The sequence below is a fragment of the Lagopus leucura genome, unplaced genomic scaffold (genome assembly GCF_019238085.1).
Source record: "Lagopus leucura isolate 7727_CA_CO unplaced genomic scaffold, USGS_WTPT01 Super-Scaffold_100157, whole genome shotgun sequence".
Lineage (NCBI taxonomy): Eukaryota > Metazoa > Chordata > Aves > Galliformes > Phasianidae > Lagopus > Lagopus leucura.
The window spans coordinates 9,508,622-9,536,385 of NW_024962334.1; the positions used below are offsets into that span (position 1 = coordinate 9,508,622).

A 27,764-nucleotide genomic window follows, 5' to 3' on the forward strand; every position below is an offset into this window, starting at 1 on the left:
GGCACGGAGGACCGCTTTCGGTGATGGACCAGGCAGCCTCCCGTTGTCGCGGCAACCCCGGAAAGGGCGGCTCCGTAAGAAGCGTAGCGTCTCAGTGGGCGGGCGCGAGGTAGGTGCGCAAAGGGCGTATCGCTTGCGGCGGGTGGATCCGCGAGAAGGGTAGCGCCGCCGAGGGCGGGTGTGCGACCGCTGCGCGGGGACCGTATCGCTGCGGTGGGTGGCTGCATAGAGGGCGTAGCGCTGCCCCTGTCGGCACGGCGCGGGGATGTCTGTGGAGCCGGGCACCAGCGAGGTGCGGCGGCAGCACCGCTTCGATCAGGGCGGCCTGGATCGGTACCTGTGCCGCCGCCTGCCCGGCTTCCCCCAGCAGCCCGCGGGGGCTCTGTCCGTCAGGCAGTACAGGTGAGGAGGCTGTTCGCAGGCCTTCAGCGGCCGTGCTGGGGAGGGCGGCCTGCAGCCGACCGTGTGCTGGGCCACCTCGGCAGTTCGCTTCGGGAAGGCCGAGTTAGCTGCGGGGACCTTTCACACACATGGATCGGTCGCCGCAGCCCAGCAGTGTTGGCGGACTTTTGTCAGAGTTCAGGGAACGCGTCGAGAATCTGCTCTTCAAACGCTCGACAGATAAAAATGCTCAGCAATGTATTAGAGGCATAATAACAGGAATCACGGAATGGTTTGGGTCGGAAGAGACCTTTAAGATCATCTAGTTCTGACTCCCTTCTGTAGGCAGGGACACCTCCCTCTGATCCAGGTTGCTCACAGCCCCATCCAACCTGGCCTTGAATCTTCCATGGAGGGGGCATCCACAGCCTCTGTTCCAGTGTCTCACCACCCACACAGTAAAGAATTTCTTCCTAATATCTAGTCTAAATCTACCGTCCTCCATTTTAAAGCCGTTTCCCCTTGTCCTGTTGCTACACACCCTTATAAAAAGTCCCTCTCCAAAGGGAGGGAAATGTCCTGAGGAGCATGAAGAGAAATGCCTGCTTGATTTTGGTGTTCCAATATTTGTGCAGTCTTCAAATGAACTAAGAATAGGTCTTAAAAACAGTAAAGAATGAGGAGAGAATAGCATGTAGGTGAGCTCAGGTCCTTGAGGAAGGTAGTGATGAGTGAGTTTGATTGAGCTATGATGGGCAGTGTGTCAGGATGGGTTTAAGTAAGCTTTTACATAAATATGTGGAGAAGCATGTAATTCTTAGGATTCTTTGTCACTGCGACATTTATTCTTTAAAACATAATAGTTGCTATAGGCAGTCCCCTAAGAATAGCTTATGTATCCAAATAGATGGCCAGGCCTGAACACAAGGGGGTTTGGTGCTGGAATTCATCAGTGGTTTAAAGAGCTTTTTCTCAGCTTACATTGTTTAAAATACAGCTCACCGAAGAAAAATAGTTGTGGGCTAGTGTGAATTTTGCCTGAAAACTCGATCATTTAATGATGTCTCTTTAGGGTGAAGAGGTGAATACTATCCCCATTTCACAGAACAAATTATCTTTGACTACTCTGCAGCAAAGAGATATTTTCATATTAAGTGTAGCAATACAGCCTATGGCTTCTGATTTTGTAGGCTATCACTTGCATCTTTGTAAGACTATATTTGAAACAAAACTTGAGGAAAAAACTCTTTTCTGTGTCTTGCCATTTTGTTCAGGCCTTGTCATGGTGAACTTTGCACCATTTCCATTAAGTTTGCAAATTTGCATCTACGTTGCAAGTAATTACAGTCTTTCTCTTTGTAGCTCAGGACAGTCAAATCCAACCTTTTATCTTCAGAAGGATGGGCGGGCCTATGTGCTCAGGAAGAAGCCCCATGGCCCCCTTTTGCCTAGAGCCCACAAGGTAGGTAACACTCCTCAGCAAGCTCCAAACACTTTGTATTGCAGGTGGACTAAGTTCTTGTACAAGGTAATGCAGCCTTTTTCAGTTGAAGGTGTCTAAAAGTGCAGTGAATTACTTGAATCATTTCCAGTTTTCTATGCTGTACACTTGATTAAACATTAAAGAGGGTAGATTGTCATTAACTGTACTCAGTAAGATGATTTATGTTTAGGAGCTTTTCACTGAACCTTATTTTCTGTGTCTTCTTCAGGTTGATAGAGAATATCGTGTGCAGAAAGCCTTATTTTCAGCTGGATTTCCAGTCCCTGAACCCCTGCTGTACTGCAGTGATGTTTCTGTCATTGGAACAGAGTTTTATGTGATGCAGCATGTGCAGGTTGGTCAGCCAATCTGAGAGATTTTTCTTCTCCCTACTATAAGCAGATTTTAAGCTGTCTAGAACTTACTAGTCTTATTCAGCTTTTACTAAACTTTGAAGTTTGGTACATGCAGCTATGTATTAAGGCATACCAATATAATTAATCCAATCATATTTTTGAGAAGTATTAACTATCAGAGATTCTTACTGATTTCAGGTTCTCCAGAGCTTGTTTCCAGCTCTGCCAAAATATACAGTTCATTATTTACATCTTCTCCTTTATGCTGTCAGATGAATGTTGTGAAATGTCTTCATATTGCTGAAAAGGGTACTCATAACTCAGCCATAACAGTCAGGCTCCAAAGTTATTCTGGATTCTTGGAACAAATGGAACCCATTTGTTACTGATAACAGTAATCTATGTACAGTCATGTTTTCCTTTAAAAGCAAGCAGGATTCCATCTCAACCATGACTTTGAGAAAGAACATAGCATAGCTGTGCCGTCCATCACTCTAATCATGCTGTGGCTGAGTTGATATTGTTTCTGTTGGACTTGGTTGATTCTGAGTTTAAGTCTGCTGGTACTGTTTTTTTATTCTCATGGGAGGAAGATTTGAGTTTAGGCCTCTTTCATAATATCCTCTTCTATGAGGCTGTGCTTGTTTGGCAAGTTGTGATGTGTGCCAACACATAGTGCAGGGTTTCGTGAAATTCAGACTGTATGGAGAGCTGAAGCCCTGAAAAATACGGCTGTGAAAATATCCAGTTGTCTCTTGAGTGTTCTGGGATACTTAATTATAGTCTGAAATTTGGGATCTGAGGAAGAGCATTCAAACAATTTCAGATTGTATAAAACAACAGCACATGCAAAAAAAGAAAAGAGAGTGGGAAGATCATGGGCTGTGAGATAAGCGAATTTAATGTATTAACTGAAGGGTATGAAGAAAAAAAACACTGAGTTATACCCTTCATCTATCATGGGCAAAGAATAAGACAAGTGAGGAAGGAATTTTTTATTGTACAGGGAATACGGGTTCACTGCATTTGTTTTAGCTGCTGAAACATCTACCTTTACGTCTCTTTGTCTATGCCTGCATCCCACCAAGTATCTGATTTGCAATGTTTCCAGGGTCGCATCTTCCGAGACCTCTCGCTGCCTGAGGTGGGCCCAGCAGAGCGTTCTGCTTTGTATCTCGCAATGATAGAAGCTTTGGCTCAGTTGCACTCCTTTGACTTGCGGTCACTGGGTCTCCAAGGATATGGCAGAGGACCAGGATACTGCAGAAGACAGGTACAGCTCTTGGAATAATTCTCTCGTTTTGTCAGGTCTTTAATATTTTGTTCGCAAGCTGATTTGTTAAACTTAGATTACGTGTAAAAGTAACCATCGTATTTTAGCGATTCAACATCTTCAGATGGTTAAGTACCAGGGCACGGTATGAAGTTACTGCTATGTTCCAAGTAAATTCTGTAATGCTATTAAAGTGTTTGTATTTTTTCAGGTATCAACTTGGAAAAAGCAATATGATGCAGCTGCTCATACGGATATTCCTGCCATGAATGAGCTAGCCGAGTGGTTAGCAAACAACTTACCACCTGATGATGATGAAGAAGCCCTAATTCATGGGGACTTTAGAATAGATAACATCATTTTTCACCCAACGGAGGTATTTGAAATGTATTTGTACATTTTGTGCTTTGTTCTCCATTACTGACTCTTTACAGGGTAGATAATGGCATGACAAGGGGAAATGGTTTTAAGTTGAATGAGGGAAGATTTAGGTTGGATGTCAGGGGGAAGATCCTTACAGAGAGAGTGGTGAGGTGCTGGAACAGCTGCCCAGAGAGGTTGTGGATGCCCCGTCCCTGGAGGTGTTTAAGACCAGGCTGGATGGGACCCTGGGCAGCCTGGTCTAGTATTAGATGTGGAGGTCGGTGGCCCTGAATGCAGCACAGGGGTTGGAGCTTCGTGTTCCTTGAGGTCACTTCCAACCCAAGCCATTCTATGATTTTGTTGTTTGTACATGTTATGGGGCATTCCCAAGGATGTTCTAGTCATGGTTTGCTCTGTGTCGCTGTACTATCAGTATGGGGTCTGTTTTTGATGTTTGGTTATGAGCAGGAGCAAAGGATCTGTATTTTCCTTAGCATTAAAATAGTTGCAGTAATATACTTCTGCTTACTTTTCTCGTAGAACTGCTGGGATGTGAAATGATAAGAATTTTTTTTTACAAAATGTATAGAATTTAACTTACAGTTGGAATTATAAAGATGGAATTTGAGTTTGCGCTGCAGTGATGGTTGTAGTGTGGCTGGATATCAGAGTTGTGGCTGTGTGCAGACTCGGTCCGCTTTGTCATCTGTTCCCTGGGCAGCCCAGAAGTCTCACAAGAGGTTGCCTTGACACAGGGAGACTGAATTTCTGACCCCCTTCATGGAAAAGCCACAGATCACACAGATTCACATCTGTGCGTAGATCAGCAGATAGATGCTGGTTGGTTCTTTTGACTAGAACAGTTTAGAATTCTCTGACAGAAGAAGTATTACTCAAAAATGTATAATTTGAAGGAGATTTTCAGTGGAAAAAGGTGTAGTTTTCTGCCACTAGGTAAATGTTAATGTTTTGCAGATCCTTACATAGTGCTGTATGAAACCACTTTTGCTGTAGACAGCTACAGTGCATGTTTTTTAATTTCAAAGCAATAAAGCTCCTGGATACTGAGTCTGTTGTCCATCTGCAGATCCTTCATTCTTATAACTCATTTGAGGTTTTTATTTTTATTTAAGGCTCGTGTTTTGGCAGTGCTGGACTGGGAACTTTCAACCACTGGTCATCCTTTAGCAGATTTAGCATATGCTGCTCAGTTCTACTTTTGGCCTACATCTCTGAATGTCCCGGGTCGAGGATCTGTCTTCAATTTCAAAGGCACCATAGGTATGAAGTTACAGTCGTTTTGTCAAACTGAATTCTATGGTTGATTTGTATCTGATAGATTACTTTAACAAACAGCAGTAAAAAGTTAATAAGTACATCATTTTGCAATTGGAAAAGAGCTCTTCTGTAGTTTCCTTCATTGTAGGAGATGTGCTGATTGTTATAAGGTAGTTCTGTTTTAGTAGGATCTGGGTTTGCCACAGTACATTAATTCTACAAAAGGTTATTTTGAGCATTTCTTAGAGATAATGGGGGAAAACTGAAATTTAAATACGAATTGGTGATGTTTGTATAAACCCGAAATAAAACAAAACTGTGGTGCAATGGATTTCCTGACTGAAGGGGAACTGGGGGGAAGTATATGTGGAATTCTTGCAACACCTGTTTCCTTTTCACTTTCCTTATCTGAGCACGTGAGGAATGATATGTTACGTTTTTTACTGTATTAACAAAATGACTCAAATGTTTGAAGGATGAGGTAAATGCTAGTAAAGGCTGAGCATTCTAAAATACTCTGTTGTTTTTTGTTTTTGTAGAAAATCCCTCATTTGAAGAACTGATTTCTGTTTACTGCCGCTGCCGGGGTATTAGCACTACAATCCCAAACTTGAATTTTTTTCTTGCTTTGTCATATTTTAAAATGGCAGGGATATCCCAGGTAATACTCCCTTTTTTCTGAAATGTCACATTTTGATGATGAGTATATGTAGGTTGGTCACATTTTTCAAATGCTGAAGTATTGTACAATAACAGGAAAGGTATTTCAGTTTGTCCCTTTAGAAGCAGTATCTTTTAGATGCTTAAGACTGTGAGCTCTAGGACAGAATTCTTGCTGCATGAAGTACATAACGTGAGATATTCAGCCATTGTAGAGCAGGAATCTATTTTGTAGTTGCAGCCTACGATAAGGTTACCAAATGTGTTGTAAACTACCTGTTATTAATTTGGAGTAAGTCTGTGTATGTGTGTAGTTAATATAGTTGTGAATAACAACGTGTGCATTGCTGTCTGTTGGCTTGTGTATAGTATCCAATACAGGTGCACTCATTTAGCTCTACTAATTTTTATGATTTTCTTCAGGGTTTTTAACAGCTCCTCTGTCTGGCTTGTTTTTTTTTTTTGTTCTTGTCCAACTTCCTCTATTCCTGTCTATTATATTAGAAATACACCAAAAGCAGCATCATATCCCAGTAAAATCCATCTGAGTGCTCTTTCCCCCCCCCCCCCCCCCCAATCAAGAATGTGTATATTTAAGTGTAACTTCATAGTTGAAGAAATCACCAATCTAGAAGAGACATGTTTAAGTACACAATTATACCATTTAAGTCTTTCTTCTTGGTTGTAGGGTATATATGCTAGATATCTCATTGGAAATGCTTCTGCAGAGAATAGCCATGAATTTGCAAAGATGGTGAAGCCTTTGGCAGAAAAAGGGTTAGAGCTCTCAAAAAGGTAACATTGGTTTAAACTACTGGTCAGAGGTGAGGCAGAACTTACAGCTTCACTTATTTAAATGCCTGTATAAGGCAGCTTATATCATTGTGAGGGAAAATCTGGTCTTAATTAGTGCATTGGGTGTTGTTTAGATTGTCTTTCAGCAACATGCAGCACAGTACTTCTGGAGAGTTGTTCTATCAAAGCAGGAGAGGCCAAGAAATGCTGCTGAAGGTAAAGCAGTTCATGAAGCAGCACGTATATCCAGCTGAGAAGGTAAAAGCTTTTTGTAAACCTATTTATGAATGAGCATTCTATGAGCAGAGGTTATAAGAATGTAAAACCATGTGCTGAAGTCATGTCCCTGTGTACTTTCCTTCTTCTTTCAAGAGCAGCCTTGTTTTTCATGCAGTGCTGTTTGTGGTATTGCAGAACATTAATAGAAATCATTATTATGAATGTGATTTTTTTTTTGCAGATCTAAAGTGTTATATGCATTGAAAAGTTACTTTTAAAACTTTTTTGGTTTTTGAAGTTTAAGGTGTACTTAAAAACCAACAAAACCAAAGTCATTTTTAGAGGTATTTTATGAAATACCTTTAACAAAAGCTCTGAAGTCTTTCATTCTCATGTAGAGATGCTAATTTCCAGCAAGAGTTGTGTTCCTTTTCTTTAGGGGCCTCACAGACAATATTCAACTTCATGTGTTCTAAATCCCACTTGTTTTTCTCTCCCTTTCTCCTTGTGAGCTAATTTGCTTTTCAGTTCCAAGAAGAAAGTATAATCAAGACAGGCTGTCTAACAGTTGAAAATCTTCACATCAAAGTTTCTCAATAGTCCTTCTGTAACTAATTTTGAATTGTCTGAGGAACCCTCAGAGTAATTAAGTGTACTTGATTAAAAACAAATGAACCACAGATAGCCATGAAAGCTCTGTGGATGAGTAGAGTTGGGCTTGTAAATTATTTCTGGTAATGGGAAATGTGAGTCAGGACTTGTAAATTCTGCATTTGTTAGATGATAATTTCTTTGTTCTAAAACAGGTCCTAGGGCACTTTTGAAGGAGTGCTGGACATTACAGAACACTAGGATTACAAATACGTAGTCTTACTTAGTAACTAAACGTTGATGCTTGAGATGACTGTTTTGATAATCTGTTAAACAGCTGACAGAAAACAAGTGTATCATTTCAAATTTATAAAAAAAAAAAAGATAAATGAGTTTATATATCTGAATATATGGGAAACCTGATGTTTAGGTGTCGTCACTTTGGGCTTCTACTTGTGGTTTTAATTTGGGGTTTGTTTCTCTCATGCAGTGCTGCTGGTCAACAGTGGTGTTTATTGTCAGAAAACATTGACCTGCTGTTGTCAGCACACGTTAAATGTCTGCAAACCATTTCCATGTATGAAAAAACGTACTGATGATTGGGGTCGTCTCCATGGTGCATCTTAAATCTTGCAAAATGAAATGATTGCAATTATAACATTTTGCAATGAAACCAACGATAAAAAGTTGTGCTGAATATTTCATTGTGGGACACTGAGGTGTAGGGGTAGAAAAGAGAACATAATTTGTGTATGTTATAGCTTTTGTTAATTTAAACAAACTTTATTTCTCTTAGGAAATAGCAGAATACTATGCTAAACATGGAAATACTGAGGAAAGATGGAAGAAACCACCAGTGCTTGAGAGGCTGAAGGTATGGGATGGTAAATATTCTTGAGCGCTCTCGCAGTAAAAGAAACGGGCACGGACCTTAAGAAATGTTGTGTGCTGCTGGAGAAGTTATCCCATCTGTGTGGAAAGAAACAGTGAGGAAGCAAAAGGAAAAGAAGAAAGTGTGCAGAAGGAGTTGTGAGACACAGATGAGAGAGGAAAAAAGCAGCCCGTGAGTTCTGTGAGGTGGACATCTGAACTTTAACTCAAAGCTGTAGCTGTTGAAAATAGCTACTGAGGAAAGCCATCAGATACTTTGGACAGCGTGTTAGACATAGGAAGGAAGAAAATGGGCAGCAAGACAGAATTTCATTGCTGTTTGAAGATGATTTGCTAATGTTTTTCCCTGCTGATTCTCTGAACAGGAAATGGCCAAAGCAGAAGGTCTGTGGAATCTTTTTCTCCCAGCGGTCAGCGGTCTCAGCCAGCTTGACTATGCACTAATAGCTGAGGAAACAGGGAAGCGCTTCTTTGCTCCTGAGATTTTCAACTGTCAGGCGCCTGGTTAGCAAACACTGTGCCTTAACTATGGCACTGAGAGCATTAAAAACATTGGGCATCTAATGCCTTACCATTTGTGTGTCTGAAGAAATAAACATAACCACTCGTTTCTCACAGACACTGGAAACATGGAGGTCCTGCACATGTATGGGACTGAAGAGCAAAAGAAAGAGTGGCTGGAGCCCCTTCTAGAAGGGAAGATTAGTTCTTGTTTCTGCATGACAGGTAAGTTTTTGTTCCAGAAGAAAATAAGAGGCACATGGCAGAAATTTGACGATGACATGTAAAAAGTATAAAATCATAAGTTTTATGTGTTAGAGAATGCAGCCTGGTCTAATCCCTGTCTTAGTAGTTGGCAGCCCTGCCTGCAGTGGAGGGGTTGGAATGAGATGATCTTTGAGGTCCCTTCCAACACAAACCATTTTATGATTCTGAGAAATTAATACTGAAATTTCTGTGATATCTGTGATTGTGTTTGAATATGAAGTCATCTCTAGGATATGAGCACAAAGTGAATCAACCTTGCTGCCCCTCCCTCATACTTACTATTTCTCATACTCTGCCAAATTACGATTTCCGTATATTTTCAGTTTATTTTTAGTTGTAGTAAAATATATTTTATTGTGTGAGCCAGACTTAGAATTTATCCTGGTTTATAATGTGTTTTTGGGTTCTCTGGAAACATAGGCACAAGTCTGGTGATTTTGATAAGTATTGTGGTTTTGCGCTTGCTTTATGTTGGTAGCTCAGCATTATATTCCTGTTTGATCTTCAAAGCTTGTGGCATCGCTGGAAAAGTGGGCCCTTCATTTAGAAATGTAGCTTTTGAATATATGATGTCAGAACCTTGATCTTCCTGCATCAACAGGAGTCGAGAAAACTCAGCCTTGCAGAGCCAGGTGTTCACCAAATGGGAGAGGATTCTTTCCCTTGAAAGATGATAGCCTTCTCTGTTGTGGATGATCATTGGTGATGCTTTTCTGGCAACTTTATTTCATAATCCATCAGAAGAGTCATTTAAGTTTCTTTATTTTCATTTGAGAAAAGCCTGGGAGAACACAGGTTGAAAAGGATGACTGTTATCTGCAAATAGATTGGGGGAGGAAGGATTTAAAACATCATGGAAAAGAAGAAGGTTTACTATAAAGGGAAGTCTGAGTTCAACAGCCAGCAAGTTTAAGTTGGCTATGAATAACTTGTCATCAGAAAATAGAAAGTTTTTGACCACAGCAGAGTGAGGTACTGAAAACAGCATTTTCCACTGGGAGCAGAATGGTGATGTTTTTAGGGTATATCTAAATCCATGTGGTGGTGGTACTACAGCTTGAATACTTAATTCAGTGGTTGTGTTGTTTTTTTCTTTAATACAGAACCTGATGTGGCTTCGAGTGATGCCACCAATATGCAGTGCAGCATCGAGAGAGATGGCAGCAGTTATGTGATTAATGGCAAGAAATGGTGGAGCAGTGGTAAGTACAGAAACACTGCATAGGAGTGACTAAGTCTAAAATTCTCCTTAAGAGTTGGAATAAATAACTACAAAATCTGAAATGTTGCTCTTCCATTTCTGAATTGGAAAATTTCTTCTTGAGTAAAGGCAGTTGAAGGTAAAACAACGGAAAAAGCAGAATTTGTGGTTTTGGGTCTGTTTTAGAACCTCTTAATTTAGTTTGCAGAACAAATGCTGGTATTTTTCTTCAAAGTATACCTCATTCCCTTAGGTAACTTACATGTTTATGGTCGTAGTCTTAAAACAGTTTTTATGCAACTGTCTTTGGCAGCTTGTGTTTGAAATTGAGTGTATTGTGGCATTCTGGTAAACTGTGGCTGATTGTTAATCTAGTTTGTGATGCTGATAGTCTGCTTCTTAAAGGGGATTTTTCTTTTTTAACAAGAAACTTCCCAGAAAAATCAGTAGGTTGAACTGTAAGTGCTGAATGTCCCTGACTTTGGAGTACTGTTTTTGGTGTGCGTGTTTGCTTACCAAAATATGAGCGACCTATTCTGAAACATCACCATTCACTGAAAGTTTGGAAGCTAACCAGATAAACTGAGTTGGTAACTGAGTGAAACGTGGATGTTTCATTTAAGTACCTTTGTGTGGGCCGGCTCCCATGCATAGATTGATGTGCAATACCGAGACTCACCAGAAGATAGAGCTCACTCAGTTTCTTAGCAGTGCAGATCTGGAGGCAGAGGGAGGCGTGGTGTCTCAACCTGAAAGCATCGCTTGGCTGCTAGCTGCTACCCTTGCTTTGTATCTCCCACTTACGAATTGCAGCTCCTGAGGGAGCAATGGGAAAGTTCTTTCGGAGGTCGTTCACAAAATATATTACTCTTTAATTGATTTCACAGAATCACCAAATGGCTTGGGTGAGTTATGTGTGTCATAAGCTGGGGAGGAACTTTTTATAAGGGCAGGTAGTGACAGGACAAGGGGAAATAGCTTTAAACTGTAAGAGAGTAGATTTAGATTTGATATTAGAAAGAAACTCTTTACTGGGAAGATGGTGAGACACTGGAACAGGTTGCCCAGGGAGGCTGTGGATGCCCCCTCCCTGGAGGTGTCCAAGGCCAGGCTGGATGGGGCTTTGAGCAACCTGGTCTAGATGGAGGTGTCCCTGCCTATAGCAGGGGCGGTAGAAATGGGTGATCTAGTTGTTTATTTTTTCTCTCAAGTCTGGGTGAACATACAGACCTTGGATGTTTGGGAATTGCCTGGAGTTTGACAGCCCGGTCAGAACATCACTCCAGGTGCAATCACTCTGTACATGTGAAAACAAATATAACTCACTCACACAGGAAGTCCTTTGCGTCATGGAAGGACTGGAGATTATTACCAATGCATGCTTTGCTCATTTACAGTAAATCTAGTCTGGTTTAAGCATATCAGATTGATGATGTGTGCGTAGGCCGTGTGTCAAGCATTCCTAATTGCTCCACTATTCCTCAAAATACTGGACAAAAGTTCTAAAGGCTTTTTTTATCTCAACAGAGAGAAAAAGCTTGTGTCTTGCTTATGCTGCAGTTGTTTGTTGTCTGTCATTGTAGAGCTTTTTCTTTCAGTCTACAATTATGTAATTAGGAACATTGTCTGAAAAGGAGAGGTTCTTGTTGTCTTTCATAAGCTCTTTATTAGAGCCTGCAGGATGGTTGGAGGCTGAAAGAATATGCTCTAAATAATGCTGTTTTGATGTGTTTAGAAAGCTAATTTGTCAATGTGTTTTAAATCCTCCAAGAGATAAATAGGAAAACTGCAGTTGTTTATTTATCTTTTTCCTGGAATCTCCACCCCAGTACCATTGGTGGCAGCAGACAGCTTTTGGTACCTCTGAGTGGAGAAACTGTAGATACCCACCATTCGTGAGTGTGTGTGGAGTCAGAATCCCTCTCATTCACAAAGCAAGTAATTCATCCTTTGAGTGATTAAACCCTATGCTAGAGAGGCCAGTACCTACTCAAACAAAGCAAAGCATATAAAAAATGCAAGTCAGTACACACTGAGTATATTTTATTGTATCTTTGCATATTTTAAAAGGCTTTAGTTACCTCCCTATCTCATTATTTTACAAATTCCAACCAAAAATTCCAGGCCCAGTGTCTGAAAGTTAACTTTAAATGAGCATTTCTGCTCTTGCTTTGCTTGCATTACCTTGACATTCATGTTTCATCTTATGTTTACAGAGATCTGGAACGTGCCTCTTGTTGGCCACTGGGCTTATTGAAATTTAGGATGAGCAGAAAACGGAGAGATGAAAGACTGGTTTTGGTAGTTACAGAGCAGGAGTTAGTGTTTCTCGTGGGGGCTGTTCTTGTTGCTATATGTTTGTGCAGGCACATAGAAAATGACTTTTTTTCTTCTCTCAGTTCTCAATTGTGAACTAATATCTCATTTTAAGCTGCACCTGTGTGTCTGGAGTGAAAACTAGGGAGAAAAAAATGGAAGTGAGTTATTAGTCAAATGCTGTGAAGTTCTACAGAGCAGTTGGAGAAACATAAGATTATTGAATTTTGGTACAAAGGTTCCTCTACTGTCAATTTATTGCTGATGTTTTCCTTTTCTGTTTTAAATTGGTTGTTTAGACGTGTGCTGATTTTTCACTACACAGCAATTTAATATTCTGTTGCTGTGACCCTTTTGATTTTGTTTTCTTTTATTTGCTGCTATTTTTAAAAAATTATTTAATAAATACCTTGATTGTTTCCAGCATTTTCAGTATTTTTTCCTGCCTGGTGCTTAATTTTGATCTGTTCCATTTTTGAACTCCAGTGTAGTGTCTTGGCTTGTCTGCAGGCTTCAAAATTCATGTGAAAGATGACTTGCAGAGAAACAGCTGTCGAAATAATAGCCCCCGGGTTAGTAAGTAATCCCTATTTTGATTAAGATAATGAAAGGAACAGTCTATATAGTGAAGCTAATTGTTTCTTCAGTACGGACTTCAGGATTCATAGAGATTTCTTCAGGTACTTCATGCTGTTGTTGTCTTCTCCAGTACCCATAATTTTTTGCTATTTTCATAACACGCATTTTAAAAGAAGCACCCAGGAAGGCATACAGAATTGGGTTGAGGCAGGTGTGAAACAGTGCTATGCTCTTGGTGACCTGGAGTGCAATGTCTATGGTTTTACTTGCCTCACAGTCAGTAATCAATAGGTAGATGCTATCTATGGCTCGCCAGAACTTAACTATGTTGTAAGGTAGTTGGGTAATTATGAAAGCAGCCACTACTGCCAGCAGAACCATGAAGGGTCTAGATTTTTTAACGTTTGCAGATCTAAAGATTGCCCGAGCAGTGACTGAATAGCAGGTCACCATTACTAGGAAAGGAAGCAGAAACTCCAGGATAACTTCTAGGATCTGAATGGTTGCTTTTAAAAGTGTTTCCATGTTCGCTGGAAATATAGGAAGGCATTCATTCCTATTATTGTGCCTCATGACTTGGTTAAATATCAGTTCAGGTATGCTGAGCAGTATGGCAGACAGCCAGACAGAGATGCTAGTAACGCTGCAGTGTTTTCCAGCTCTTCCGTGACGTTGGGAGGTGGCCCTGTATCTGTCCACACTGATGCAGGCCAGGAACAGCATGCTGGAGCTGAAATTCATGGTGTAAAGGGAAGAAGTGAGCTTGCACATTGAGTTTCCGAGTTCCCATCCCTGCACTGCATTTGCAGCCCAAAAGGGGAGCGTAAAGAGCAAGAGCAAATCAGCGATGGCTAGGTGCATGATGTACGTATCTGTCTTGGTCTTTGGTTTCTTGCAGTAGGCATAAATTGCAACCACTAATGAATTTCCAGCAACTCCAACAGTGAAAGTCAATGCATACAACACAGGGAGGAATACCTTCATGAATTTTCTCACATCTTCTTTTTCACAGAGAAACTCGTATGTGTTGTAATCTATATCAGAGTTGAGGTAATGCTCATCATCCTCAATCCAGTAATCAGTTGAGTTGTTCACCCAGCCCATGGCAAAGCTGAAAGTCAAATAAAAAGAAAAAGGGGGGGGAGGGGGGGAGGGTTGGGAAGACATCAAAGAAATAATACGGGCTTCAAGTTTTAAAACTTGATACGTAAAACACAGCTGTCCTAAGGAGTCAGTTCCTGAATGGCTGTGGAACAGACTGAATTTAGTCTGCTCCTACAGATCAAAGCAATGTGGGTACCCTGGATCTTGCCGCTGGAGACAGCTCACGATGGTATGCACCCAAAGGAATCCTACCACATACAAAACTGCCCACAAGCACCCAAACAGTTCTCAACTTCAGCTGTTTTTTCAAGTCCTATCTCATGATGAATTCATTTTGTAAACACTGACTGTATCCTCACTGCCTGTTTAAGACTGAAGTTTAAATGTTCTCATCTTCAGTCTTCAGCAAGTCATGTCCTAAATAATTTTCTTCTCTAGGAGCTGTGTTCTCTAAGTGATTAGCTGAACTTCTTTCAGTTGTAAACTACAGTACTGCAGTGCCATGTTCCCTGGAAATAAATGGCATTAAGATTTCTTCATGGCACTAGCAAAGAGCTGCTGAGGATGAAAATCACATGGCCCTTTCTCACCTTCTGCAGTGTCTCAGAATTTGAGGTCAATGTTACAAGAAAACAGATCCTTGTCAGATATTCTGCACAGAGCTCTTAATTCATGTTTATTTTTTTCAATCTTGGCAAACTGAATGCCTGTTTTTTAGATAAGGTTTAAATGAATGGTTGCTAAGTCTTCTCCTCAGAAATATTTTTTAATGTGTTCTGTTTGCCAGGAAAAAAAGCTACTGACTGATGTCATATTCAGGAACACAGATTGATTAAACAGACAGAAATGAATAATTTCTGTTCTTACTTGATATTTCTTCCAATACTTGAAGGGATCTTATAAACAGGAGGGGCTGTTTACAAGGGTGGATAGTGATAGGACAAAGGGGAATGGATTTAAACTGAGACAGGGGATGTTTAGGTTAGATATTAGGAGGAAGGTTTTCACACAGAAGGTGGTGAGGCACTGGAACAGGTTGCCCAAGGAGGCTGTGGATGCCCCATCCCTGGAGGCATTCAAGGCCAGGCTGGATGTGGCTCTGGGCAGCCTGGTCTGCTGGTTGGTAACCTGCACATAGCAGGGGGGGGGTGAAACTAGGTGATAATTGTCCTTTTCTACCCAGGCCATTCTGTGATTCTACGAGTTGTATATGGATGTATATATTCAGTGGATCTGCTATATACACTTTATAAACTGCTTCAGATGGCAATTAACTGCTTGGTTTGGCTTTCACTCTTTATGACTTTGTTGGATTTTTTTTTTCTTCTAACATTTCAAAACACTTTCATTAAACTTTAAACAATGATTACTCTCAGTTTAAGACTTGCAATCTGTCATGTACTGCTGCCCAACTGAAGTGTGCGGAATGGGAAGTCATGGAATTCCATTCTTTACTTTGGCAAGGGTTACCTATTTGTGCCTGGCAGTGTCTGTTAGCAGGATTTCTCAGCCGGGGTAATCCTTTGCAGCTTTACAGTACTTTGAGGAGAGAATCAGACATCAGCTGTGAATGTCTCTTTTTTTAGTAGAAGACTACAGGACAAGTTTAATGCTCTTAGCCAAGGCTAGAAGAAAAATAAAACTTTAATTGAAAAGCTTGGGCTGTAATCTAAACTGTTGCTGCAGAAACCGTCTGGGAACACTTAATCAAATTGGATCACAGGCAGATTTTCTTGAAAGCAAAATGATAAACATTTTGGTGCAAACTTTCAGAAGTCTGGGTATGACAAAGCACTTTGGCTGTGACAGGGAGCTTGCTCTGCTGCCTGACGTGATTTTGGCTGACTGGACTTCGTGATGGCAAGAGATATGTAGTGTTCAGCTGTTGATACATCTCTCTTAAAAATAAAGTGATGTTTTGGCTAGCATACTTCTTCATATTTGTCACTCCTGCCTGTGTTATTGCTCAGGCACACGTGCATGCACTTTGCATAAAGCCCTGCTGTCCTGCGGAGCTGCTGAATGGCAGTGGAAGGGACTTAGCCTCCGTCCCACACAGTGCTCTGAGTGGGATTCCTTGTAAGATCAAAGCAGTGTGGGTCTGCTGAGTGTTACAGTTGTAGACACCTCAGGATGTTGTGCACAGAAAGGAATATTCTCACGGACAAGGAATGTTACCATGTACAAAACTGCCCACAGTTACCCAAGCAGCTCAGAACTTTGGCTGCTTTTTCAAGTATTTTTTTCTATGAGATACAGTTTTCTTAACAGACAGCATGGCATGGTATTATTCCAACCTTCCATTTAGACACAGATTCAGTGTTTCTGTCTGTTTAAACTCTATGTGGGATTGTACAAGCACATATTGAATGAAGTTAGTGCTCCCAGTTTAAACAGATGTTCCTCATGCATTGAGCAGTAACCTGTCTGACCGAAATAACTGAATTTTAACATTGGAAATGATATCTCTCTGTAAAGCTGACCTAATTAAGAGTAAAACCTAGCTTTTCTATTTGTAAGCATATCACACTTAGTATACAGAGCAGTAAGAAATAAAGCAGAACTAACCTTTTGTCAGCAGGCTGGCAGGAGATGCTCTAAGTGAGATGTGCTTCAGTGGAATGGTCTGACTTGGTCCGACGCATTACATTTTGTCAGTAAGCACCACACCCTCAATCTGGAAGGCAGTTGCACTTTCATTTTGATTTGCCAGTTTAAAAAAAAAATAACAACAACAACAACAAATCCTGTTTTCCTTGGAACCTTTCCTATTGAACTCTCACGTTTCCTATTTTCCTTCCTGTTCAACCCTGAATGCAATGTTCTCTGGAACGTCAGTGCTCTTTTCTTATTTCTCCACATTGTCCAGATATGCTTCACATAATCAAGAGGCTTTTGACAAATTACACATTTAAAATGTGAAGAGGAGGAAAAAGAGGAGAGATCTGTCTGGGGCAGCTGCCAGTAGGGAGTCACCGTATTGTTTCATCAGAGCAGTGCTGTGCTTTTGATGGCTACCTGTAGAAGGATTGAACAGAGCCTTATATGCTGTGTTTTAGTAACAACAAAAAGATAAATTTGCTTTTTGTGAGACAGAGGAGTTTTCTCATCCAGTATTGTGCTGTGGGATGAAACTAGGAATGTGATACCTAAAAGATATGAAAGAATCAACAAGTATGTGAGCAGATAGCCCTGCACCCTGCGGGAGAGTTCTCAAGGCCTGATGTTGCCAGTCAGGCTCATAATCAAGTCACTGTTTGGTAATGTGTTTTTATAGGAACTGTAAGCAAGGCAGGTGTTGTAGAAGAAAAATAAACAATGCTGTTTCCTTTGAGGCAATGTTTCTTCTGCTTTTGGTGTATTCCCTGTGCTATAAAGCGTTGATACTTTTACAGGAAAGGAAGGATGGAAAGGTTCTGAGCTTTGCATGCAGACATTTTGCTTTTGCACTGAGGTGTGAACTTACCTGTACTAAGAATTCCTAAGAAGGCTGGATCTTGCTTAGATTTCCATGATCTGTACAGCTCAAGTTGGCTTCTTGTGCAAGAATTACCCTGTGCAGAGTGTCAGGAGTCCCTCGTGATCTCCCAGTGTTTTTATTCTGTTTGGATTTTCCTGTATCCTTGTGAGTTTCAGTAAATGCAGTATTGATGTCGAACAGGGAGAGATGTTAGGCAGACCACAAGTCAGTTTTTGCTTTTTGCCATGCTGGCTCAATCGACCCACTTGCTGTGGCTGAATCAGTCATCAGTCTTTTTTTTGAGTATTTTGGAACATGGGAAAGGAAAAGTTCTTTACTGTGGTCAGCAAAGAAAGTAACAGGCAGATTCTTATAGCCTCATTTACGTTCACAACAAAAAAGAAGAATATTTTGGGAGAGGAATTAAAAGCTAAAGAAAGAATTCTGCAGTGTTTGTGCATAGTTGTGTAGTTTCCATCTTGAGCTGTCATAGCACTGTGGTGTTTCCCCACAGCCATAGATAAGGATATTTGGGTTGCTTCCAGCATATCTGCTTCCTGCAACTTGTGTCACTGCTTAAGAGGCCTGGCTGTATCTCTTTAAAATAAGTGAATCTTTCAGTTCTCTGGAATTATCTTTGTCTTAATACTGTCTCCATCAAGATAGAGTTATCGTGGTAGAACTGAGAAAGGTCCTAGAGATATGGAAGATGGAGGAGAGGGAAGAAAACATTCCTAAACTCTGCAGCTGCCTTCACTGGTGCCATCAGAGGCTGTGAACTCAGGCTGGGAGTAAGTAGTGGCCACACTCAATGCAGAACTGAGTCGCCTCTGGTGATTTTCTGCAGATCCCCAGCACTGTCTGGCTTCCTGTTTCCTTGAGAGCCCATTATAACCTTTACCATACATTGGGTGTCCAGCAGTGTTATCTGGAGAGAACTGTAGGACTGCAAGTGTGCCAGAAAGTAGAAAATACCTCTTGGGAGGGTGGTCCTTTTGTATCCATTGGAAGATCTCACTGACGGCAACCAGTACCACACTGCCATCCACCTGACATCTCACAGGACAGTCTGAATCATCTGTTCATCAGTGCCTTTCTAGGAAGTTGCCAAGCCAGTAAATGTCACACACTGGAACAGGTTGCCCAAGGAGGCTGTGGATGCCCCATCCCTGGAGGCATTCAAGGCCAGGCTGGATGTGGCTCTGGGCAGCCTGGTCTGGTGATTGGCGACTCTGCATACAGCAGGGGCGTTGAAACTAGGTGATAATTGTGGTCCTTTTCAACCCAGGCCATTCTATGATTCTATGATCTTTAGCTGGGAAGGGTAACATAACGCAGCAGGCTTATCAGTCAGCAGCCAACATGACAAAAGTCATAGGTATTCTGAATATTCAGGTAGTAGATTGTCCTGCCTTAGTGTCCCTAGCCAAACATTTGAAGGCTGGACACTGAAAAATGGTTACTAGCTTATGAAACCAGGCTGTAGAGCAGCTCTTTAAAGTAAAGTCTGTGCTGTTTGTGTCTATGCTACATTCAGCATTTTTTACCTAGAAGAATTCATATGCAAGTTGATTTTTTGAAGGTCAGTATTTTGAGTATCTTATGCCCTCTGGTAACAGTGATTAGGCAACTGGTAGGATTCTGATCAACCCCCAGAGTGCATTTTTAAATATCCCTGTCTTTGCCTATGCCGATGTCTGAAGGGTTTAAAAATACAGAAAGTTGCTTAAACTTGCAGTGTCTCCAAATGTAGCAGTGTTGTGGTATAAAAGTTGTGGACAGGTTGTGTGGATCTATGCTTAAAACTCACCTAACACCTCTCTTATTTCTCTTTGTTGAATTGTTTCTTGCGAAACTACTGCTAACTCCTGCCAAAAGGACAGGCGTCTCTGCCTCTTACCCCATCCTCCTGCAGCTTCTTGGAATTCCATAAGGAATGTTTGAATGCCATTTATAAATGAGGGGTTTATTCCATCCAGGCAGTCTGCGTTTTTTCAAAGCGATGCAGTCTTTCGGAGACCTACACTGCACCAGGACTTCAGAGTTGGATAAACAGCTCTGAGAAGTGGGAATGGCCAGGAAGCTGTCTTCCTTCCCTGTGCACAGATGGATGAAAAGTTCATTTGAAACTTACTGCTGCTCCTTGAGAAGTCCTCGCCAGACATCTCCTTCTCAGTGAACTCCTCACTAAGTTCAACTTCTGCTTTTTTTTTTTGTTTGTTTTTACATAGAACAGAGGAATGCTGCCCTTTTTGAAGCAGGGATATAACTTGAAGATAGTTTACAAACTGTTTGTCGTGATTCCGGAAAATAACCTTTGTTGTAAACCACACCAAGATAAATGTGGTTTAACCACATGTGCAATTCTTTGGGGAAAAAAGTTGAATGCTGCTCATGAATACAGCATTTCTCCTTTTATGGTGCTATGCTGCAAGGTGTATCGTGTGCTATGTGGGGGCTCACTGCCTGCTTGTTGTATTTGTCCAGAGGAGTCAACTGTCTGAAATTCTAGTGAGTTGATTGATCCCCTCCCATGCCAGCTTTTCATTCAGCTATTTCAGTGTGTTGGTGTAGTGCAGCCTGTAGGCCACAAATAACTGTGCTTTGAGGCCAGCGGACGAAGAGCATATTTTGCAGAAGAGGAAGGCAGACAACCAGCAGTCTGGCCCTCAGAGTTTGGTAGAATGAAAGAAATCTCTCTTCCCACTCCCTGCCCATCACAGCAGTGGTTCTCATAAGGGAGCAGCTCATCTCACAGCCAGCTGATTGCACTGTGTAGACTGGAGGCTCCCAAACCCGGTGAGAACAGCTGCCAGAAAAGCTACAAAGCCTTCTTTGTTTCTGGCATCAAAACACCTGAAGTTGGCATGCGTCAAATCTTTGAATCTCCGTGGAGCTTGACATCTCCCTTGTGATAGAGAGAAAGGTGCTGCCAATAGTTACATATGTCAAGTATAATCCTGCCCTTCCTTCCCTTTGTTGCCTGCGTGAGACGTTGAAAGGAATGGGAACATGCTTTGGTACAAGGAAACTTTTAAAGGAAAAAATAGTGGGGATCAGGTCTCTTAGAATTATGGCACCTTAATCAATGGCCAAATCTTTTAGGACTTGTACATTAGAATGGTACAGAGGTGTGTATTGATGGCTTGAAGTGCTACCAAATTATTTTCAGATAACTATTTACAATGAGATCTTTTTTGAAGCACAAACTAAAATCATACGCATAAGGGGGAGCAAAACCCTAATTCCAGAGCTGCTGAAGTAGTAGCAAAGTTGTCAGTGGTAGCCTTCAGTAGTCTTATTTGCACAACTCAAGGGCTGTCATGGGGTTGACATTTCATTCCCATACAGCTCTTTCAGTCTTCACGGCTTTGAGAAGTTTTGCTTTCGAAATGGCAGCGTCACAGCTTCAGGTTTGCTTTTGGGTCACACGTTAAGCTGTAATGCAGACAGAAGTAAATGGATTCAAGTTCCTTCTTGTTCTCTTTTCTTCAGAAAAGATGGTGGAGCTGGACCCTGGAGGGTTGGATATTTGGCTTTTGGTTTTCTCCTCCCAAGTTGACTCCCTTTTTCATATTAAGCAATAGGATGGATTTTGTTACTGTCTGATTAAGATGGATTTTGTTACTTACTGTCTGATTACTCAGTATAAACACAGAAGTAGATTGCATTCCTTTGTTCCTGCAGCACGAAAGGAAAGATTTGTCCATACGAAGCTGCATTTGATTGTACACTGAGATTTTTATATTGAAAACTATTCTTGTGTTTGTGACTTTTTTAAGGTGCTGGGAACCCAAACTGCAAAGTTGCAATTGTAATGGGCAAAACCAAGAACTCCTCAGCATCCAGGTAAGGATTCTTAGGAGGTTCAAAGAACTGCCTATAATTTGTTTTCAGAAGGTGCCACTGCTTGCAAAAGCTTTAGACAGGGTAGCATGAATTGCTTTGATTGGTTGGTTGGATGTGGCTGTGACTTGCAGAGAACTTCTGAACCCTTGGCTGTGTTTAGCTAAAAATACAGATGACTGAGATCCTGATTTTTTTTGTTGTTTTGGTCAGCTCTGATAACTGAAACCTCACGACCTTTTCACCAACTTGCATCCTAAGGCTTCCCCTTCCATTGCACTCACTGCAGTGCTTGTGCAGCTGAGTGATGATGGATTGGATCAGGAAATTCTTAGGGTAACCTGAGTTTGGAGGAGCCTCCGGGATCATGCAGGCCAGTTCCTGGCTCCGTGCAGGGCCACCCAAAATCACTCCTTTGAATTTTGCCTCTCATTCTCATATGCTGAATCCTTGTATTTGGGGCAGAATGCGTGTGTTAGCTTGTGAGAAGGGTTTAGCTTAATGATGGAAGTTTATGACGTGAATGCACCTGACACTTTGTGGAATGTTGCATCCTTTCAACAGTAGCGTGCTCCTTTTTTTTCCTTTCAATTTGCAGTTTCTCAAGTCTCAGGCTTACAATTTACTTTCTAAGTGTGATTTATGAAAGCAGTTAACAAGAACTGCTTGCTTAAACAATAATAACACCAAAACCTTTCATAATTTTCCTGAACAGAATGAGTACATGAGACATATCAGAGACCTACTAAGGTTATTAACTAGGTTTTTCAGAAAAAATTATCTGCAGATATAAAAAGTTTGAAATATGGGGATGTTTCTGTGAAGTTACGTGCAGTGACACCATTGCACATCTTTAATCAGACCTTCTGATTGCATTCCTATATCATAGAGTCATAGAATGGTTTGGGTTGGAAGGGATTTAAGATCATCTGGTTCCAACCCCCTGCTATAGGCAGGGACACCTCCCTCTAGACCAGGTTGCTCAAGGCCCCATCCAGCCTGGCCTTGAATGCTTCCAGGGAGGGGGCATCCACAGCCTCACTTGGCAACCTGTTCCAGTGTCTCACCACCCTCACAGTAAAGAATTTCTTCCTAATATCTAATCTAAATCTACCCTCTTCCAGTTTAAAGCTATTTTCCCTCATTGTGTAGCTGAATATATGTGAATATAATATTAACTTCTTTCTGTTTCAAGTAAATAATGCAGTGTATCTTGTTCAGCTGTTTGTTAGTGCCACGCTAAAACTGCCTCTTGCAAAAGCCACGTGTAAAATGCTTTGCAACTGGGCCTGCTGAAATCATGCAGCTTGTAGCACATACAACTGGAAACGTTTGTCTCTAAGTTGGATCGTAGCCCAAATTCCAGTGATTATCAGAAATTTCTGGATGTGTTTAGGCTCCCTGGGGAAATAAGCATTGTTTGTTTTCCAGGATCCAGGGGTGGGTTGTCCAGCAGCCGTGTGAGCTGTGGCATATGCTGGGCTGTCTGGAAGCTGCACAAAGGTTGATGGAGGGAATGACAGGATGCTGCTTTCTAGAGCTGGAGCTCAGAGACTCAGGAGATCACCTCCAGTCCCGTGTGACTGACAACCCTCCTTAAATGTCCTGGAGGCATTTAAACGAGAGGATTACTTTCCTGAGTTATAGGCAAGCTAAAATGAGGATGATGATAAACATGTTCTGAGAATAAAGAAGGAAGGCTGGGGGAGGAAATGGACTGTATGAGACAGAAGCAGATGGTAGAGCATTGCAGAGGTGGAGAGGGAACAGCTTTTCATTCAAGGTATGTTAGGTGGCAGTGGTATATTTGGTGGTCCACGCATGTGCCATACTACTACATGCAGACAGGATGGCTGCAATATGCAGAAGTAAATGTCAACATGTATGCAACTACTAAATTGAGGGTAAAAAATAAAAAAAGTGAGGGAATAGGACAGAGAGGAGGCTAAAAATTAACCACAATATGTACTTTCTGTCTTGATGCAGGTACAAGCAGCACAGCATGATCATTGTCCCCATGGACACCCCGGGAGTGAGGCTGATACGACCGCTCTCGGTGTTTGGCTACATGGGTAGGTGCTAGGAGTTACTGACTGTGCATCTGTTACTGTTAGCCATCCCAGGAGCTGTAGTAGTACTGATCAGTGTTGGGTATGAAACAGACCAGTAAAATGCATGTAGAGAAAGCATTAGGAATTGAAGGCCTCTTGTTTTGCTTTCTTTAAGCATAGACATTATCCTCCTTCATTTACCCTGCTGCTGTTTTCTCTGTACCTGTAGATGAGATCCACGGAGGACATTTTGAGGTACATTTTAATGATGTACGAGTACCTGTCTCCAATATAATACTGGGTGAGTTTCAGTATTAATTGCTCCTTAATATGTACAGCAACAAATCAGATTTACAAAAACGGTGGTTTATTTTATGAATCACCAGAAATTAATGTAAACATTTAATGGAGGATTCCTTAGATAAGGTGTGTCCAGCTGTGGTTGGCAGTCTGCCTGCTGCTTGGATCTAACTTGCTGAGAGCAAAATGATGACTGAAGGAAGGACGTAGCTGTAGCTGTTGTGCAAAAGTGAGTTCCTGGGTGTGGGGCAAAGCAGAAAGTGTAGATGATGTTCTTTCCCCCACACCAGTCCTCATGGACTTCACTTTAAAAAAAAAGAGCTTTCTGCTGCAGTCTGTGGCCGTCCAAGCCTGGGTAGCTGCAGATTTAGAGGAACTGAAAGAAAAATGCAAGAAAGAGCAGGCCAGCAATGTGACCTTCTGCAGGGAGAGTTTTGCTCTAGTTCTCTCCATTGGAAAATGACAATTTAAATAGTTTTCTCTTTTTAAAAAGACTTTTATTGCGCTGAAAGAACTTTCTTTAGTACTCTTGGACTTGGAAACCCCAAAGTCTTCCCTCAGCTTCTTATAAATGCATTTTTCAGTGTGAGATTAACATTTAAATTATATCAAGTAAATCAAACCCTCTCAGCAGCCATCTTAAGGTGATCTTTGTGAGTAGTATTAACAATGGGTCAGTATAGATGTAGGTAAACAAGCACAACACTTAGACAAAATAAACTTCAAAGTTTATTTCTAGCTTTGCTGCTGTGTAGACCCTTCTGCTTGGAGCCATAGATCACTTCAAGCAGAAATCAAGGGATCTGCCTCTGACTGTTTTTCTTTCCACCCAGGTGAGGGAAGGGGGTTTGAGATAGCACAAGGTCGGCTCGGGCCAGGCCGCATTCATCACTGCATGAGGTCCATTGGTGCAGCCGAAACTGCTTTAGAGATCTTGTGCCAGCGTGCAGCACAGAGAGAGACTTTTGGGAAGAAATTGTACCACCACGTAAGCATGTTTTCACCTTGTCTCTATTCACATCTATTCCAGCCATCACCTTTTGTTTTGCCCATATCTGGAGCTCAAATACAGTTGCACAAGAGCGTGCTTACTATCTTTTATCAATAGGAATAAGAAGTTGGCACTCTGGCCATCATCAGCTTTTAAAAGTTGGTTTATTGTATTTCAAGTGTTCCTCAATCTTACCCAACAGCTGGGATGACTATTAGAAAGAAACTACTGGAAAGAAACAAGTGAAGGCAATGGAAAGAGGAAGCTGAGACAGTGTCTGGCACTGCTTATAAAAAAAACTTGTGCAGACCCAGAGGGAATAATCTTACACGTACATTTTCCAGTCGTAGCACTGCCAAACCTGCCTTCGCTACCAGAGTGAAAATTGGATGAGGCGCCCTCTGCATTTCTCAGAAGTTCACCACAGGCACCCTGATGCAGCAACAGGCAGCACCTTGGGGCAGGACACAGCTGCAGAACTGAAGCAGGTTCTGCCCATCTGAGAGGGGAAGCTGGTGGCTGTCTGGGGTGACAGGCTGACCATCACCTCCACCCTGCCCCTGTGGAAGCGACAGCCCTGGGAGCTGGCAGCAGGAGGGAGCGTCTGAAAACCTGCACAGGGGTTCTGACCACCTTTGCTGCTATAAACCAAGCCCCCAGACCTTGCACTGAAGTGAGTGCTGTTCCTGCCAAGGCTGCAACATTCACACTCCTGCCAGGAGCATGCCTGAAGCTGGCTCAGGCTCCAAATGGCTTTTTACTGACAAGCATCACGTGAACAATGCACTATGTGGGCTGCACAGGGAAATGAGCTAAGAGCAGGGAGGGGCTGCTAGGAGCATGTTACAAGCAACCACCATGTATTTCATGCTTAGTTTGGCTCAAGGGAGCTACTGTTGGATCACTGTGAAGATAAATGCAGCAGGCACAACCCTGCAGCTGTTTGCCTGCATATGTAACACACCACCACTAGCTTAAGAAAAACAGAATTGAATTCTCTCTTCCCAAATTTTTGTATACTAGGGCATGTCGCACAGGGAAGATTGTGAGTTGTGGTGTCAAGTGAGGGAAAGCAAACCAGCCTTGAATGGCTTCAAGAAGAGAGGTAGCAGGCAGTGTGGATGGGCACAGAAGTGGGAGTGGATCAGGATCTGGAGTCTCTTAATGACTGAGCAGTGTGGGCGTCTTCCTAAGGGCAGGCTTAAGCTGACCAGGCAAAGGGCATTAAATGACTTTTTGCTTCTTTTTTCTCAATGTTTTTGTTTTTTGTCTCTGCAGGAAGTTGTTGCCCACTGGATCGCTGAGTGCCGCCTTAGCATAGAACAAGCTCGACTGCTTACCCTGAAAACAGCCAGCAAGATTGACACGTTGGGCAACAGAAAAGCTAGGAAAGAAGTAAGTTGTTTTTTTGGCAGCCTTGGACTAGGACCTGTGAGATGAATACCTGCACATTTTCAGAAGATAACTAGTTGAAATTAAGTGAAAACATGTTGCTAGAAGTCTGCCTAGTCACAGAGCACAGCTTCGCGTTGCAATGGAAACTGTTAGGGTGTGCTTTTGCTGCTCCTACTGAGAGTATATGAAACACTCAGCTTAAGGACTTCAACCTGGTGAGATGTACTTGAAAACTAAAACAGTTTAAGTATGGCTTAGCACACCAGCATAGTTTTGCATGGCTGTCCCTCCTAGAGACTTTCTTGGAGCAGGAATGGGAACAGCACAGCTCTCATTCAGTCCTCCAGGAGACCGTAGTATCTGATACCAGTTTTCAGTAGAACTGTTAGGTAAACATACTCACTTATGAAACTGCTATTAGTAAGTTCTCTTCTGCCTACAGATAGCCATGACCAAAGTGGTTGTGCCTCGAGCTGTGCTTAAAGTGATTGACTGTGCAATCCAAGTGTGTGGTGGAGCTGGAGTTTCCCAGGATTTTCCTTTGGCTTCTATGTGAGTAAGGAAGACTTATCTCTGCTGTCTGAGGGCTCTTTTTAAGATAAGATAATGGTGTAATTCCAGTACATGTTTGTTTTTACCTCAAGTAGCCAGAAGTCACGGGCCAGGTGCCCACATACACAAACTGAATTTTATTATTAAATGGCCATGCTTTATCCCAACAACAACAATCACCAGACAACCCACCCCAAAATAGCAAAAAAAACCCACACACATAGCTGCCAAAGGAACTAAACTACTCCTAACATGCAGCATAGAGGAGCTGTTTCTAAAGCTCTGTTTAATCCCTTGTGCATCCCTTGGCCTTCAGAAGCCTTCAGAATTTCCAGCACATGCATCTCAGCCCTGCCAGAAGATTTCAGCTGCAACGTCTCCCATGCAATGGCTCTTTTAATAAGACTGAAGAACATGACCAGTCCGGTTCGCTTTTGCAGCAGGGCTGGAACTCTGCCCCTAATTCAGATCTCCCTGCACAGGTTTGCATACATTCGGACCTTACGTGTGGCAGATGGGCCTGATGAAGTTCATCTGTCAACAATTGCAAGGTGGGAACTACTTGATCAATCAAAGAAGCTAACTGCAAAAATCTGATGTCAGCAGAAATCCCTCTTACGTGGATGGGGGACTTAGAAAAGATGACGCTGCTCAGTACAATGCTGTTTAAGCTAAAAGTGAATGAATACAAAATTCTTATTCCAGCTTGAAGCAATCAGTATTCTCAACCTTTACCCGTAATTATTGCATTTACTAATCACTACACTTTCCATAAAATTTTTTTTACAATCCCACACCTGAAGTAAGGGCACACGTAAAACAAATCAACAGCAGGATGTTCCTGGGTTCTTTGTAACACTGAATAAAATCTGTTTTCTAACAGGCTTAAAGTGCTTTATTTGCTCTGAGCC

General features: G+C 41.8%; 2 protein-coding genes across 2 annotated transcripts; one reads left to right on the plus strand and one right to left on the minus strand.

Annotated features, from left to right (window-relative positions):
- The first annotated feature begins 139 nt into the window (after nt 1–139).
- ACAD11 (acyl-CoA dehydrogenase family member 11) lies at nt 140–27,737 on the plus strand. Its single transcript, XM_042888311.1, has 20 exons — nt 140–402; nt 1,744–1,843; nt 2,094–2,219; nt 3,332–3,493; nt 3,705–3,869; nt 4,990–5,137; nt 5,674–5,795; nt 6,483–6,589; nt 6,724–6,847; nt 8,196–8,273; nt 8,656–8,794; nt 8,909–9,016; nt 10,162–10,260; nt 21,501–21,567; nt 23,551–23,636; nt 23,845–23,916; nt 24,749–24,903; nt 26,185–26,301; nt 26,744–26,853; nt 27,336–27,737. The coding sequence occupies exons 1-20, from the start codon at nt 266–268 to the stop codon at nt 27,448–27,450; spliced, it is 2,337 nt and encodes a 778-aa protein (XP_042744245.1). The 5' UTR covers nt 140–265; the 3' UTR covers nt 27,451–27,737.
- Nucleotides 12,290–17,117, minus strand: ACKR4 (atypical chemokine receptor 4). The gene is given in 2 exon segments (XM_042888314.1): nt 12,290–14,265; nt 16,827–17,117. Coding segments are annotated over 2 exon segments (1,149 nt in total). The 5' UTR covers nt 16,904–17,117; the 3' UTR covers nt 12,290–13,193.
- Nucleotides 27,738–27,764: the final 27 nt, after the last annotated feature.